Consider the following 15,433-nt stretch of genomic DNA (forward strand, 5'->3'; position numbering starts at 1 on the left):
ACGTAAGGGAGCCCTCTAATCTCCTGGACGCTGCCGGGAAGGAGCCTAGCAACGCAGTGTCACTGGGCGGCCCGTAACAGATTCCAGAGGGAGAGACCGGAACGAGGAACGCAGTGAAATATCCAACTGGCCTTTGATGATGGCGGAGAGGCGGAGCTGTGACTAAGGGACACAGCAGAAACAAATAGATTGAATTAACTCCCACACTCCCAGCTACGTTGTGGCAGTATTCTAGCCTGCCTCACTTCCCGCAACTCCGCTCTTTACCACTGAGACTCACTGTGGTTTCAGGACAGCAGCGAGGAGGACCGGCAGGAAACATGACCGGGGGTGTATGCCAAAGAAAAACGTTGGCATTCGCTGATATACAGTGAAACGAGGGAGTGGAAGTGTACAAGTAGGCGGGAGGCATCAAACCCACTGAAATTGGGTACAATTATCAGTACTCCCATTGAAAACACTCTCCCAAGCTGATAGGGGATGTGCTAGTGCTAGCCCGCCACCTTGGAGAGGCTGGGGGCTCTGGGACACCCCTGCTAGTCTCAACAGTTATTGTATGGAATCAATTGGTCTGATAGAACAGAGGAGAGCCCAAGACACCCAGATTTGTGCTTGGTGAGGCACTGAAAGCAAGACCTCCCTGTCACGTGACATACCCACCCAAGTCTGGTAGATGATGTCACTAAGCATTATAAATAGGAGTCCCTGACAAGACTCTGGAGACACACTCTTCCTAAAGTGCCTGCGCTGCGTTCCTGTTCCATTCATCATCCAGATTCCAGACCCCACTACAAGGCCAAAGCATTGCTGACCCTACTCCAGGGTCCACTGCAAAACCCAAGCAGTGCTGATCCCATTCCCAGCAAGGCCTCAATTCTGAAAACCCACTAATCCCCCAGTAAAAAGAGGAAAGCTGTGGTCCCTTTTGCATCCTGAACCAGCCTGGTTTGCTGCCCACTAACTGCATGTGCGCTGCCATCCAGATGACCTTTAGTATCCAGAATTGCCATTCCAGAAGTGCCATCCGGTTACCAGAACTGCCCCGCTGTTTGCCAGGTGTGCCGCTGTGTAGTGACCAGAACCGATGACAGTCCAAAAATCCCAAAACTAAAAGTGGACTGAGTATAAATCACCACCCCATAGAAATCCATAGTATACCTTGTATTGCCTTTGTCCTTATCCCACTCTCCAAGTCATCCTATCATCATCCTGATAACCTGTTAAAACTGTCAGAATTGTCCATGCAACCCTGCCCTTGATTTCTAGTGCTAGCGCCATCTCTCTTTTCAATTTTGTCTTGTGTAATCCTATACCATTAGTTATATTTCGGATATTGGACTGATTTCCGCCAAGGTTGGGCGCTAGGGTGATAGGGTTGAACTCGCGAATCAACCTTGGATCTTACTGTGTCCATCTTTGGTGGTCTAGCTGGAATACTCTAGTTTAAAGTAAAACTATTCTTGTCACAACTGATTTCCTTTCCTATTTCACAGCTTCATTTTACTCAAAGTGCCCCTTTTTAGATCTTGTATAACTCCTCTCTAGAGACAGACTTTCACTTCATTATTGTTTTGTGATATACCTCTATCCCCCAACCCAAAAACTCCAAATCTGTGTATTTCACCAGTTTTTTTTTATTAAAAACCGTTTGGTTAATTTAAGGCAGGAATTAAGAAAATGCAACTTTTACACGTGTCATTTTGATGCAACATGTTTTAAACTTTACATTCATTTTCGAATTACATGCTCTTGGTAATCCATTCTTTGTGATTATTAGTGTATTTGCATTGCTGCTTTAGTGAGGAATTATATTTGCTTCAAGGTTTTTCACATGCATTCATTATTTATTTGTCCATTTCGGAGTGTCATTTCATAACATTGCAAGGGGTTTAAAATCCGTTTTTCGCTCTTATTATTTTTTTTTTTTTATTATTATTATTGCATCAATTAGTTACCAAAGGAAACTTTAAATGCATTATGAAGGTAAAAAGAGAAGAAAAAAAAAGTGAAGAAAAAAAAAAAGGAAGAAGAAAGAAAAAACACAATTATATCAGTTATATATATAGGGGAGAAACAGTATAGCTCATGTAAAATAACTAAATGTCCGGAATTGTAAAAGTTTCTCTCATAAAGCTCAACAAAGCCAAGGTCACAGATACTTTTTCCCCCCTTCTCAGAATTAGCCACCTATCTTGCAAGGTTAAAGTACTTAGATTTGAAAGGTGCGTCCCCAACTATTTCTCTCTGGGCTTAGTTAAGGTGACACAGTTCATCAGTAGATGCTGTAAGGTTTCAGCCTCTTGCCCACATCCTCGACACAGCAAACTAGGTTTTTCCTCTTTTTTGTTTCTTCTCCCTAGAACTTCTCTTGTGTGGAAGAGGTTTAGTCTGAATTTTAAGAACCGCTGTCTTTCCGTATTTGAGGGAAATTTGTCCAAGTAAGGGTGGACGGTGCCTCTGCAATAGTGCTCGTCCATACCTTGGGTGATTGATGGCAAAGCACTGAGCCTGTCCAGGGTGGCTATCCAGTCCCAGTCCAAGAGTTTCCTCTTTACCATGAGCGGGTTTAACATAAGATTGTCTGGTTTTAGTGCTACGGTGTTCAGGATTTCTAAACAAATTATTTGCCACTTGGTGAGGACCGGAATCAGTTGTCTTTTGATTGCTTCATTAATTGCCACAAATCCACTTCTTTTCTGGGGGTGCAGACATTTGCCAACGAGTGTCAGGGATTTCCAGACCGTAGATATGTAAAGGGAGGATAGGCCTAGTTCCTTACGCACACTTTCCATTGGAATTGATGTCGGTAAGCCCAATACTCTTTTCCAGAATAGGCCCTCCAACAGTTTCCAAACATCTGAATTGATGAAAAAGTTCGCCTCCGCTGCCTAAGTGAGAATTGGCACAACTTTAAGTTTATAGAAATCTATCAGAGGACGAAGGGAAAAACCAGTATCGTTGCTTGAATAACAAAGCTTGCGAAGCTAAGTTCATAACTTTACTCCTAAGCCTGCTGATACCTGGACCGTCTTGGATGCTGTTGTTTAAGGTTACTCCAAGGTATATCATGGACGAGACCACTGGTACTTCTTCCCCGGAAAGGTACCACCTTAGGTTTTTCATGCCGATAGTAGGTCCTAGCCTCAAGATCTTTGATTTTTTTGGGTTTATACGGAGGCGGTTTCCTTGTGTGTATGACTCGAGTGCCTTTAGTTGCCGCTGAAGTCCAATGGCCGTTTGGTCTAGCAACAGAAGATCGTCCGCAAATAACAGCCTTCCCACGGCGATCTCCGCGATTTTTGGGGGGAAACACCTCACTGCTTCGAAAGCTTCCTGCATGTCGGATATAAAAAGGCAAAAAACAGCAGGAGCCAACCGACATCCCTGTTTCAGACCATTCATGGCCACCACATTGTTTGAAAGGTTGCCCTGTCTATCCAACCTTACTTTGAGTGTTGTCCCCGTGTGTAGTGCTTCGAGACGTTCTCTCAGGTTGGTCGGACATCCCCATTTCCTCAATTTATGCCATAGCATTCCGCGGTCAACAGAATCGAATGCCTGTTCCAAGTCTATTGACGCGATATAGATGTTCTTATATTTCTTGGCCTTAACCATACATTTGATTATATTGATGAGTAGCACATTTAGGGATGTTCCAATGCCCTTTCGAAAGCCTGATTGCCAAGGGTCCAAATGGTCTGCCAGCCGACTCCAATCATTTAGATGTTTAAAAATTAGTGCTGCAAATATTTTGCCGACGACATCCAAAAGGGCAATCGGTCTGTAGTTTGTGGGCGTGGACCCGTCTCCCTTCTTAAAGATCGGCACAATTATGGACGTCGTCCAAGATTTAGGTAACTTTTTTAGTCTTGTTATATTGTTGTACAAAACCAGCACCGTTTTTCCGGGTCCCTTTTAAGGATGTCGTTAGTAAGTCCATCGGGTCCTGCGGCCCTTGAAGAATTGGACTGTTTAATATGGTCTAGAATATCTTGTTTTCCAAATTGGAAGTCCCAAGGCTCATTCAAATGGTAAGAATGAGGCAGGACCATAGATTTCCCCTGTAGAGTAAAGGTTCCGAAAATGAGTTTCCCAAACTTCTGAGGCTATTGGATTTACCATTTTTGAGTCGGAAGGGATGTTTATTTCACTGATCAACTTCCAAATACCAGTGATGTTTTTAGTAGATAGTAGGTGAAGCATCTTCTCACTGTCTTGTTGCATTATTTGGTGTTTGTGTTGCTTAAGCCAATTCCTGTAGGCGTTTCTAGCTTTAGTGTACAGGACTAAGTCAGCTGGTGCACTGGTTTTAACATATAACCTCCTGGCTTTTTTTACCAGGTTTTTTTTGTCACTACTTGATGATCGTAGTAGTGCCGCTTGCATTGGTGACTTTCCTTGGCGACTACTTTTGGGCGAAAGATCTTCAGTGTTTCAGCATATTCTGTCAAGTTGGGACCTTGGTCCTTGATTAAGGAATCCAGTACCAGGGCCATCTCTTTTCTTCCCATGCGTAGTCTATTGCCCCCAGGAGTTGACTCAAGAAACTGGTTTGGTAGATGTTTGCCTGGTACAGACGGGAGCTTGTTCCAGGCCTCAGATTTGAGTTCCAGGATGTTGTGATCACTCTGGATCGTGGGGATCACTTCCAACGATATTAATTTGCCAAAGAGGTTTTCTGATGCAAAAATATAGTCCAATGTACTTGTTTGGGCACCCCGTTTCCATGTACGGGTGGCCGGTTTGTCGCCCGACAAGTTTCTGTTTACCATGTGTATAGTTCCCTCTCCATGGCCTCGCCTCTCGTTATATTTTTTGAGGCGTTCAAAGACAGGAACTCTATTTTCCTCTGCTTCTTGTCGTAACATTCCATGTTCAAGTCACCGCATAGCAGAATTTCGAGTAATGGACATTCAATCCTGGCATCGTCTATGGCTTCCAGTAGGACTTCCATGAGGTTGTCCTCATCTCGGGCTATCGGGCCCCAATATACGTTGCATATGAGCAACTGCCAGTCTGGAGTAAGTGAAGCTGGTTCTGACGTGGATGAAATCCTAGTAAGTTGGATCCAAGGGTTTCTGTTTAGAGAAGAGAGCACTTTTATGCCACTAGTGCGCTTTACCCCCAACAGTAAACCCGAGCTCGGTCTACCTTTCGTGCCCTTTGTTGCGGGGTTTAAATATAACTCGAACCTGTCCAGAAGAGGTAGATTACACAACCAGGTTTCTTGCAAGCAAAATAGGTCGTAAGAGGACAGGTGTGTTGCTGAATTGCCAAGTAGATGCACATAACCCCTTGTATTCCAACTCATGATTTTTATCCCTTTTGATTTGGAGTTGGAGTGGGCACTCGTAGATAGGTGTTGGCATTATGACTTAGCAGATAGAACCCCGCTCTTATTTGGGAGGGAAGGTCAGATTTGGATTCCGTTTCTTGTCTCTTATCCAGGATTACCTGCTGCTTCTGTTTAGCCACTCAGAAGTGATTAGTTGTGGATTGAGAGAACATTGCAGGGGGAAATTCTAACTTGGGTGCTATCTTTCTTAAATCAAAAAGTGCTCCTATTCCGCTGTGCTGTGTACATGTTCCACTAGAAGTGGAAACCCAGTGCATTGCTCACATTCTCATTGTAATTATCACCCCATTGGTGATTGCGGCCCCATATTAAAAATTTATGATTTCTTTTGAATTTTAAAAATAAATAAATATTGCATTTTACCAACCAGCCTGGTTCATGGTCCATTGTGACCCAGGGTATTTGAAAAGGGGGTGTGATGTGTGGTGTACCATCTCAAAAATTGGATCTGCATAAAATAAGGAGAAAAGCATCTAAATTGTGCGCTATATACTAGGCCGAGATCAAGGTTTGTGTGTCGCTTGATTGAAATCCTTAACAAGAGGCACTAGGCAGTGCTGCCCTTTGTCCCCTTTATTATTTGCTCTTACTACTGAACCGAGGAAGATACATCAACACAGGGGGATAAGAATAAATGGTCCACCTCAGATAATTTCTTTATACGCTGATGACACTCTGCTATATGTGCGAGACCCTGAACACAACCGTGCCCAAATAATGATATTCGTGAGTTTTCACAATACTCTGGATACAGAATAAACGATGCCAAGTCGGAGCCGTTTCCCCTTGCGCCATCCACAGTACAGCTGCTGGACCATGGGGGTTTAAATGTTCGCCATTACACTTCAGGTATCTGGGAATTATGGTGTCCGGCAGCCGACAATCATTTTACACAGACAATTACAAAATCCTATTTGCAACTATTGACCACCAAACTGCTACTTTGGGCGAAAATGCCAATTTCATTATATGGACGGGTAGCCCTGTAAAAGATGGTGGTTCTCCCAAAGCTAATGCATTTTTTTGGCAATGTTCCTATGTAGCCTGGCCAAGCTTTTTTCACTAAACTGAAATCGTTGGCCTCCACATTTGTTTGAGGCACCGGGTGGGCAAGAATTAGTTGCCAACATTGTCTGCACCATATGACTATGGAGGTTTAGCGGCACCAGATTTTGAACTGTACTATTTGACATCACTGGCCCAATTAGCTGATATATTGGTACAGGGCTAGGGACACGGCTGTACACATACCCTTGGAAAGATACGGTGCGTCCCCCACAGAGCTCCAATCGGTCATATTTAGCAAAAGATATGACTCCTGCACCTTTGATCCCGTTAGCACAACTTTTAATGCTTGGGCAAGAATATTCAGGAAAATTGAGGTGGATTTTCCCTACAACCGGGAAGTTCCCCCTGTGGAATTATCCAGGCACTTCCCCCACATTTGAAAAAATGCTAAAGAAATCCTGGGATCCCTTAGGACAAATTAAACTAGGCAACATGTACCCAGAAGGGCAATTTGTATCCCAAAACCAATTTGTCAATACTTTAGGAGGAGGCCAATTGAGAGCACTTCAATATCATCGAATGCGGACTGCTTCTGCAAAAAATGTCCTTCATTCCCAGTTCAGCTGGAGACACATAGTTGCCTCAGTGCCACGGTGTCAAAGGAGAACACGCGTTGTGGGGTGTTGAGGCTATATGGACTGATACAATCACATCTTTCCCCTCACAATGCTATCAGAGAAGTTAGAGAAAAACACTTGGGACAGCCAATAGACTAAGAGAAATTGAGAAAATGTCAACTAAGTCAGTATGCCTGAATGCTGGGCTACGTCGGATTCAATTTAAGATACAAAACCAATTGCATTGCACTCCAGCCAAAATGGCTACTTTTACGCCAGATCACATGGGTGAATGTTTGAAGTGCCGGAGTACAAATGCAGATGCCTTCCACATGTATTGGTCGTGCCTCCTGGTCATGACATTTTGGGGTAAGGTAGCCAAGGCTATAGATGACATGGTCAATATCCTGTCTTCCCTTGCCCCACTTAAATACCTGTTTGGGGATATTGGGAATATCTCAGAGACCACAAGAAGATTTTTTTAATGTTACTTGTGCAATCGCGAAAAAAGATGCATTCTAAAACGCTGGAAATCTAAGTATGCACCTAGCTTTGAGGACTGGCTATGTGAATTAACCTATGTCAATGAATGTTTAGAGAGATTTGGTTTATTTGTATCCCTAGCATGCCATGCTAAAGACATTTGGGATCCATTCAGACTGTATTTAACTAAAACTAACTCTGAATCAGAAAGCATTGGGCGTTCCGATAATGCTCACTTGTAAACTTCAATGTTGTTGTTTAAATAAAAATGTGATTGGTACCAAGATTATGTTATTGTAATAGACTGTGCTTGATATAGGACCATTGAATAAACAAAGTAAAAAAAATAAAAAATAGGTAAAACAGGACAGATCTGCAAAAGCATGCCTTCAGGTCCTTGCCGGTGCTCCTCATGCAGGTTTGCTGTAATCCAGTCCAGCACTTCAGGGAGCAGCCGCATGCAGAATATTTTTTCTCCATTCAAACCTAGGGGTTTGGCCATGGCGCATGCCCCAATAAGCAAATCAGAGTACACATTTGTCCTTCCTCAGGCCCATTGCCCAGACACCAAAGTTATATCACAATGTTTTGTACTTACAATTTGACACTTAGAAAAAATAAAACAGGACAGATTTGCAAAACCATGCTTTGAGGTCCTTGCTGATGCGCCACGCGAGTGTTTGCTGCAATCCTGTCCGGAACTTCAGACTGTAGCCATGAGCAGAATTTGTGAGCTATGCCCACTCTTACCCTATAGCCAGTCCCTAGAGACCTTTGGCCATGACCCGGACAATATGGTCACAGGCTATACCTCAGTCACCAAATGTATATCACTATCCGTCCAGGTTTTATTTTTCGAAAAGTGTCAAAATGTAAATACAAAATATAGTCATATAACTTAGCCCCCACTTGACAAAATCTATTCAGACTTTGCAGAAACATTCAAAGTTGGGTCTATGATCTTTCTGAAAACCTTGGTGTTCATGCGGTTTCATTGAGTGGGCCAAAGTTATAAGCCATCCAAAACGTTTCACTGGCACTGTAATGCAGAAATATGCCTGGATGTCCCCGAACATCTGAGATGATCGTGTACATCAGAGAAGAAAAAACACTGAATTCTGGGCTTTGTATGACCACATCCCATCCTCATCCCCAGAGGATTTCCACAAAATTTGGGAGCCCCCCCCTTATAACTTTGCCCCTCCCCTCCCAGACAAAACCACAGCAAACTTTTCGAGTCCGAGAGGGCCATATACTTTTTTGCAAAGTTTGGTGCCGTTTTGTCCAGGGAGGTGGTGGGGGGGGTTGGACAAAGTTATAGGGGGTCCCAAAATGTGTGGAAATCCTCAGACGTAATGGAAAACATGTTTTGCTTGCATCTACAGCCCAAAGCGCTTAACTGATTTTCACCAAATTTGCACCAGGAGCAGCAGTTTGGTCCCAAAAGCATGCTTTTGTAAATTTGGTGTAAATCCGTCTAGTAGTTTCTTTAAAAACTGGCCAAAAAGTAGGTAAAAATAAATTAGTGATATCTGGGTCTGGTCTGTAGACTCACTTTCCGATTCGGGTTGTGCAGACACGTCAGGGCCAATCGGGGGGACCGCTTGACACGCGGCCCCCAAAACAAGCATGGATCACGAGTTAACGCTTCGTGCCCAAGTTGTTACAAACCTGGTGCAAATCCATCCAGCAGTTTGGGCTGTGCGCTTGGCAAAAATGGACCTTGTTTGTCAATTGAAAAATGAATGGGAAGTAGGCTGTGGAAAAACATTTCTTAATAACTTTTTTTTACGGCTCTTACGAATTTTGGGGGTATGGGGGTCAGTACCTAATCTCTCACACACACACACACAGGAATTGTCCATTCTGATAATACAGTCGACAGAGGAGCAAAAATATATTTACACGTTACCCATCAGTTTGTTGATATTGTTTTTCTGTAGGTGACCTATAAAATGCCATCGGATCTCTGGGCACGAGGTCTGAATCTGAAATAAGAGAAAGACAGTAGGGAGCAGAGATTAAGCTTGCAAACCTATTTGTTCCAGTTGAGAGTACACAAATATAGCGGCAAGCAGGCAGATTGGCTAGATGAACTCACCCTCCTGGCTTTGCGATTCTTCCTACCATACATGCACATCTAATCTCCCCAAGCATGCAATGCCCCACTCTCCCAATGTTTATACACAATAACCTACCACTGAGCATCTAAAAAGAAGACATCTTTCTGTCCACAGCAGTTCCTCTGTCTCTATGGATAACCGCAACATGCCAAAGAAAAACTACACATTCAATCTCAGTAGCTGGCATCCGTGTATAGCAGAATCAATGTTCCTCGCTACATCTTCTGTGATCACAAAGGGCACACTGCCTGGGCCCCTCTCATTCCAATGCCCACTAGTTTCCAAGCAGTACTATAGAGAGATTTCGATTCCCGTCCCCAACATTACCTTTTTCTAAGAGAAGAAAATCATGTAAGGTTAGTAAAGAAACCTATTTGGGGCCCTTCAACCCAGAGGCAGCCTTGAAATCGATGCTCAGTTAGGATACATGTGATTTAATAGTTCTTGCACAAAAACAAGCCTTATTCTCTATATGCCCTTATTAGTAAGAAAGAGTACTCACTTTAGAGTCAGACGACTTTTCCAACAACTCCTGGACCTGCGGAAGAAGGGAGGTCAAATAAAATGTCAAAAAAATAATTGCACCTTTCCTCTGCTGAAAAAAACTAAATGTGGACATTTTTATGGAAAATAAAGGAGCTTTCATGAAAGGCTGCAGAAGAGTAACTCCATTGGCAGCTCTTGCAACAGTCAAAGATTTAACAAATAAACAAAAATAAAACCAAATACAAGTGTCTCTTGTGACAGAGTGGGTGGTAAATGTTGGCTGCGTTCAAGCAACCAAGTTCAAAGTTGTGTGGTGGTAATTGAACTCCACTGGTGCACGGTGATCAAGCAATGGTGAAAGCCAGGGGGAAGTTGGCTTCACTAAAAAGGCAGAGAGATATGGAGACATCTGAAAATAAAAATATAAAATGGAATAGGTGTACATGCCCAATCCCTTCCCACAAAATTCAAAGGCATCATGTTTGGCTTCTGTAAAGAGATGAGTAACATTTTGAAACGGAAGTATGTGCCAATATTCCTTTTGCACGCCTCTTCAGCTGAGTCTGTAAGTAAGAGACACTTGTCAAGACCGGAAGCGAGCATTATGCTTAAACTTTAATTGTGCTCATCACAGATTTTAAAAACTTTATCTTCGAAAAAAATGACAAACGTTCAAAGGGACTACACATCCCCTGCTTTCTGTAGTCCTGAGCTCTTAAACTTCCATCTATCATGTTCAGGACCTCGTATGACCCACATCCTGGCTGGGTCTCTTCATCTTTCTTTTTGCTGCTCACTCACAGATAAGTGGGGATCCGGATATCTCTGCGCTTACTTTACAAATCTCTTTTGTATTTCACATATTTGAAACATGTACTTCATGATACTTTGCGGTGCACAGCGTAGCTTTGTGTATATAAGGTAGTTGCAAGTACAAACGTAGCACAGCGTGCAAAATATTGGATTTGCTAGTCGGTATAGGCTCACGCAGAACTGGACCGGGGCCGTGGGCGAACGCGCTCGCGTTAGGAGGACGGTCCAGCTCGCACAGTAGCACTCTTCATTTGCCTTTCATTGTTTGCGTGCATTGAGTGAGTGAAGACGCTCTGCTACAGGTGCTCCGACCATGGCGCTGCCGCGATTCAGCGTGCATGTGGACTGCGACGTGGTCCGTGTCATTTCCACTTCCCCAGCCAGCATTTGAACAGGAAAACGACTACAGGTTCCTTGCACTCTTCCTTGCAGCGGAATACGTTATATTCAGCTCTTCATACAATCGCACAACATCATGATCCATTTTATTTATTTATTTGTAGGGCGCCGAAAGCATGCGGGCATCGGGGTGCCAACATAAAGACAGGACGACAAGGACAAGACAAAGAAACAGGAACCTTGGTCTGTGGAGGAAGACCAACAGTGGTGTGTGCAGTATATATTACTAACTGTCTTGTAGTCCAATTTATTTAAACAGGATTATTTTCAGCTTTTTTCTGAAAACAAGGCGTTTTGTCTCTAAACTTAGGTTTAGGGGCAGGGCATTCCATTTTGTGGCTGCACTGATTGGAAAGGCTGTTTGCTTTCTTGTGTGGTTTTACTATGATGAGTCCTAGTGCTTCTGACCTGAGTGAACGTGCTGGCAAGTATTGGGTAATGTTTGATTTCAGATATGCTGGAGCTTACTCATATAGACACTTGTGAACTAGTGTCATGGATTTAAACAGCACTCGATCTTCAATCTTCAACCAATGTAGCTCTTTCTGAGCTTCGCTGATATATTCCGTTCTCCGCTTCAGTTTGATTATTCTGACCGCGTTGTTTTGTACTAGCTGATATTTGTTCATACTTTGCTTGTTGGCTCCAAGTAGTAGTGCGTTACCATTGTCTAAACGGGACAATATGGTTGCTCTCGCGATAATAGTGCAGTTTGTTTCGTTAAGAAGGGGCTTGTTTGCTCTGAGCAGTCTAAGATAGTATGCACAGCTTTTTTCACATAGGATGCTTGAGCTTCGGATATTAAGGAGGCCTTTAGTGTCATGCCCAGGGTCTTAACCTTTTTCACTACCTGAATCTGTGTGTCTTTGATTTTGAAGGAGATAGCTTGCCTCTAGCCTGATTGGAACCAAAGATCATTAGCTATTTTTTTTTTGCCGTTTAGACACATCCAGTTGCGATCCATCCACAATTCTATGGTGTTGTATAGATCAGTGACTGTCTGGCTGTTTTATTCCGTAATCACCACTTAGATCTACTACTAGCTGTGGATCTTCAGCGTAGTTTGTGAAATAGGTTTATCTTATCCAGTACCTCACAAAGAAACCTTAACTACAGATTAAATAAAAGCGGAGACAAGCTCGCTCCCTGAGGGACCCCACAGAAGATGTCAGTTTCTTAGGAGAATTTATCTCCCCAATGTACTCTCGCTTTTCTGTTGGCAAGGACAGATACCAGTCGATTGCCTCTTTAGAGCAGTTGCCTACTTTTTCAAGAGCCTGCTGAGTAGCTTGTGATCTAGGAGATCAAAGGCAACGCTGAGGCCGAGCAGGATCAGCAGGCCTGTCTTGCCTTGGTCAATAATGTAATGTACATTTTTTGTCCCGTTTCTGTAAATTGTAAGCCTTTTTTCTATGTAACCATCAAGTATTTTTCTGCAACAGCGCCACGATGCCTTAGGGGTGCTGTGCGCTTTATAAATGTTAATAAATAAATAAAAATATCCAGCATGTGCGACTGTAAATCCAGCATAGCAGTCTTGGTGCTTTGTGCATCCCGAAACCCGGATTGTTAAGGATGCAAGATCTTGTTGCAACTTTGTCCATGATTTTGAGTGTGAAATTGCAATTTGTAATGGGTCGGAGGTTGCCAGGGTCTCGCTGGTATAGGTTTGGTTTCTTCGCTAAGGGAGTAATCGTGACTCTTGATGGTGTTGGGTACCATTTTATCCTGAAAAAATCCATTACATCTAGCCTTCTACATGAGGCAAACGGTCCCACTTCAGTGGAGGAAAGTATTCTAGTGTTACCTGGAGTGAAATAAAGAGTGTACTGAAAAAGTGAAAAAGAAAAAAAAGCTTGTGACCCTCAGAGCAGTTTGCTATGTTCAAGCAAAAGGTGGTAGTATTAACATCATCAATCACGGTACACTGTTCCTGGCACCCCTCAGAGTGAGCTTTACCGCAGCTCGCACATTGCAAAAGCATTGTACCCATTACGGAATCAATGGCGTCTAGAAGCACCTCTTCAGAGTGGAGTGAGGAGGAATGGGTTGAGGACATCCCAGAGGTGGTCAGGGTTCTGTCCCTGAGCTTTAAGAAAGCCTTAGGGAACTCCTTACTGGGAGCAGTCTCCCAAGCGGTTAAACCTCTTAGAGTGCCTGGATGTTTTAGAATCCATGTTAGCCTCCAAGACTGCTGGTGGAGAAGGATGGTGTAGGAAAAGAAGGGTGGATATCCCAAGAGAGGGTACATCAGACAGGCACCCTTACTCAGGGGTTGAACAAGTGGGGTGTAAAAAAGGCTCGGAAGAGGACTTCCTCGTCTACCCCCTCACCACTCTCTCATGCCATAAAGAAGGGGATAACAACAAGGCCCGTGAGGTGGTCAACGACTTAAGTAAATTGCAGCAGGCATATTTGCAGAAGTCAATAGTGCAGCACCTCTTACCCCCCTACCCCAGGAGCGGCTAACACAGGGGAGGATGACGGCGGTTACTAGTCTGATGAGGAAGACTATGAGAAGGATGAGGAGGTGTTCGTGGAGGCTCCTAAGAAGCACCCAGCTAAATGTTTCTAAATAGCAGAGAAGGACAAAACAGTTGATCTATTTGACCCGGGGGCCATCGGACACCCCAAATCTACAAAATGGGTGACGTGGCCCTGTGCATGGCACAGCGTATCAGAAGGCTATTCAATCCGGAAGTACGTTTTCCCATTATAGCGGAATGTCCTATGTTGGATTTGCCCAGCAAAGTCAGACACTCTGGAGCTAGATCCCAAAATGGTGACTTTCGTCACAAAGACGTCCAGATATTCCAGGCACAATCTACCCCTTTTGTGCCTGGAAGGGCTGCCAACAATGTTCACTCGTCTCAAGAATGTAGACAATTCCCACCTTCTCAAGAATTATTAAAAAGGCACAATCCATAGTATTTACCTAACATTTGCTTTCACTCTCAATAAAGCTAATTTACACTAACTAGTCTGTATATTCTGGTCTAGCCCATTTACATCAACACACTATGCAAGCAACACCTAAAATAACAAAAAATCAATTATAACCACAAGATGTTAAAAAAAAGGAATATGAAAATCTGGCTCAATGAACAGAAGATCTAACTAAGACACATTAACCAAATAACCTTTCCTCACCACCCATGACTCTTTGCTTGCCTATCACACTTATGAGTAGCACTTGCTCTGGGACACATTTAGCCATCATCGAACAACCATGAATCTGCCTACTGTGGCCCTGCAAAAGGGTCTCAAACTTGGACCTACATCCACTTACCTTATGTTTGTTGTACTATGAATAACATTCAAGCATCAACATTTCAGTTAGTCATGGTGCCTTAGCAAAAGTGTCACATACAATACGTTACCCCAACTGTCAGCTCAAATATCGGACACTGACTTTAAGTAAACAGTCTACTTGGATACCTCACCTCAAACCTCCTATTGTTTGTACATAAGTCACTCAAGCCCCTTGTAGCAGCGATACATTATAAAACGCAAATGTTAATGTACCCTCTAAGGATTTTGAGCAGGCAAAGGCATGCTAAGCCTCTATTACTTTAGCATCACTAACATTGGCCTATAAGTGGACAGAAACAATGTAATAGAATTTACTTGGCCTACAAGGAATTATGGGTATGGAATATGCCTGGCATATAGCATTAGGACATCAGATATTCTGACAGCTACAAACCTTTTCACACAATCTGCATCCTTTCCAAGTTTTCATAGTTACTTTGGGCATAGACCTAAACAAACGAAATGGTAACTACTATAAACAATTGTTTTCACTGAGCACTTGTATAATCCTACCCAACAATATTAGGGTGGGGGATGTTGCAAATAAACTGTTATGCACTGCAAAATAATTGTGTGTATGAAGATTAATTTTTGTAAACTGCCCATTGTATGATGGTGAGGCTTTAAATGTTTTTGTGTACAAAGTATCACGGGTAGGCAAATAGTGATTGTGGTACTGCTAACATCCCTCACTTTCTTACATAGCCATATCAACTAGTATTGGAAGGTAGCACATGAGCCGGTGGCCCTTGGTGGGGAGTGTGGTGGAGGTGTTCAAGGACACGAGATAGCACTCCTTGAAGGGGAATACAAATCAGCAACTTTAAAAGTCAGCT

The 15,433-nt window shown here is 43.2% G+C and overlaps 1 protein-coding gene across 1 annotated transcript in view; it reads right to left on the reverse strand.

Annotated features, from left to right (window-relative positions):
* The window catches only part of PLPBP (pyridoxal phosphate binding protein), a 416,942-nt gene that overhangs the window by 289,847 nt on the left and 111,662 nt on the right, over window positions 1-15,433 (reverse strand). The window contains exons 3-4 of the mRNA XM_069617960.1: window positions 10,090-10,125; window positions 9,377-9,452 (exon numbers count right to left, since the gene is read on the reverse strand). Coding sequence (XP_069474061.1) covers window positions 9,377-9,452; window positions 10,090-10,125 — 112 coding nt within the window. The remainder of the gene's footprint in view (window positions 1-9,376; window positions 9,453-10,089; window positions 10,126-15,433) is intronic.

Source organism: Ambystoma mexicanum, chromosome 10 (assembly GCF_040938575.1).
Source record: "Ambystoma mexicanum isolate Mex_15411 chromosome 10, UKY_AmexF1_1, whole genome shotgun sequence".
Taxonomy (NCBI): domain Eukaryota; kingdom Metazoa; phylum Chordata; class Amphibia; order Caudata; family Ambystomatidae; genus Ambystoma; species Ambystoma mexicanum.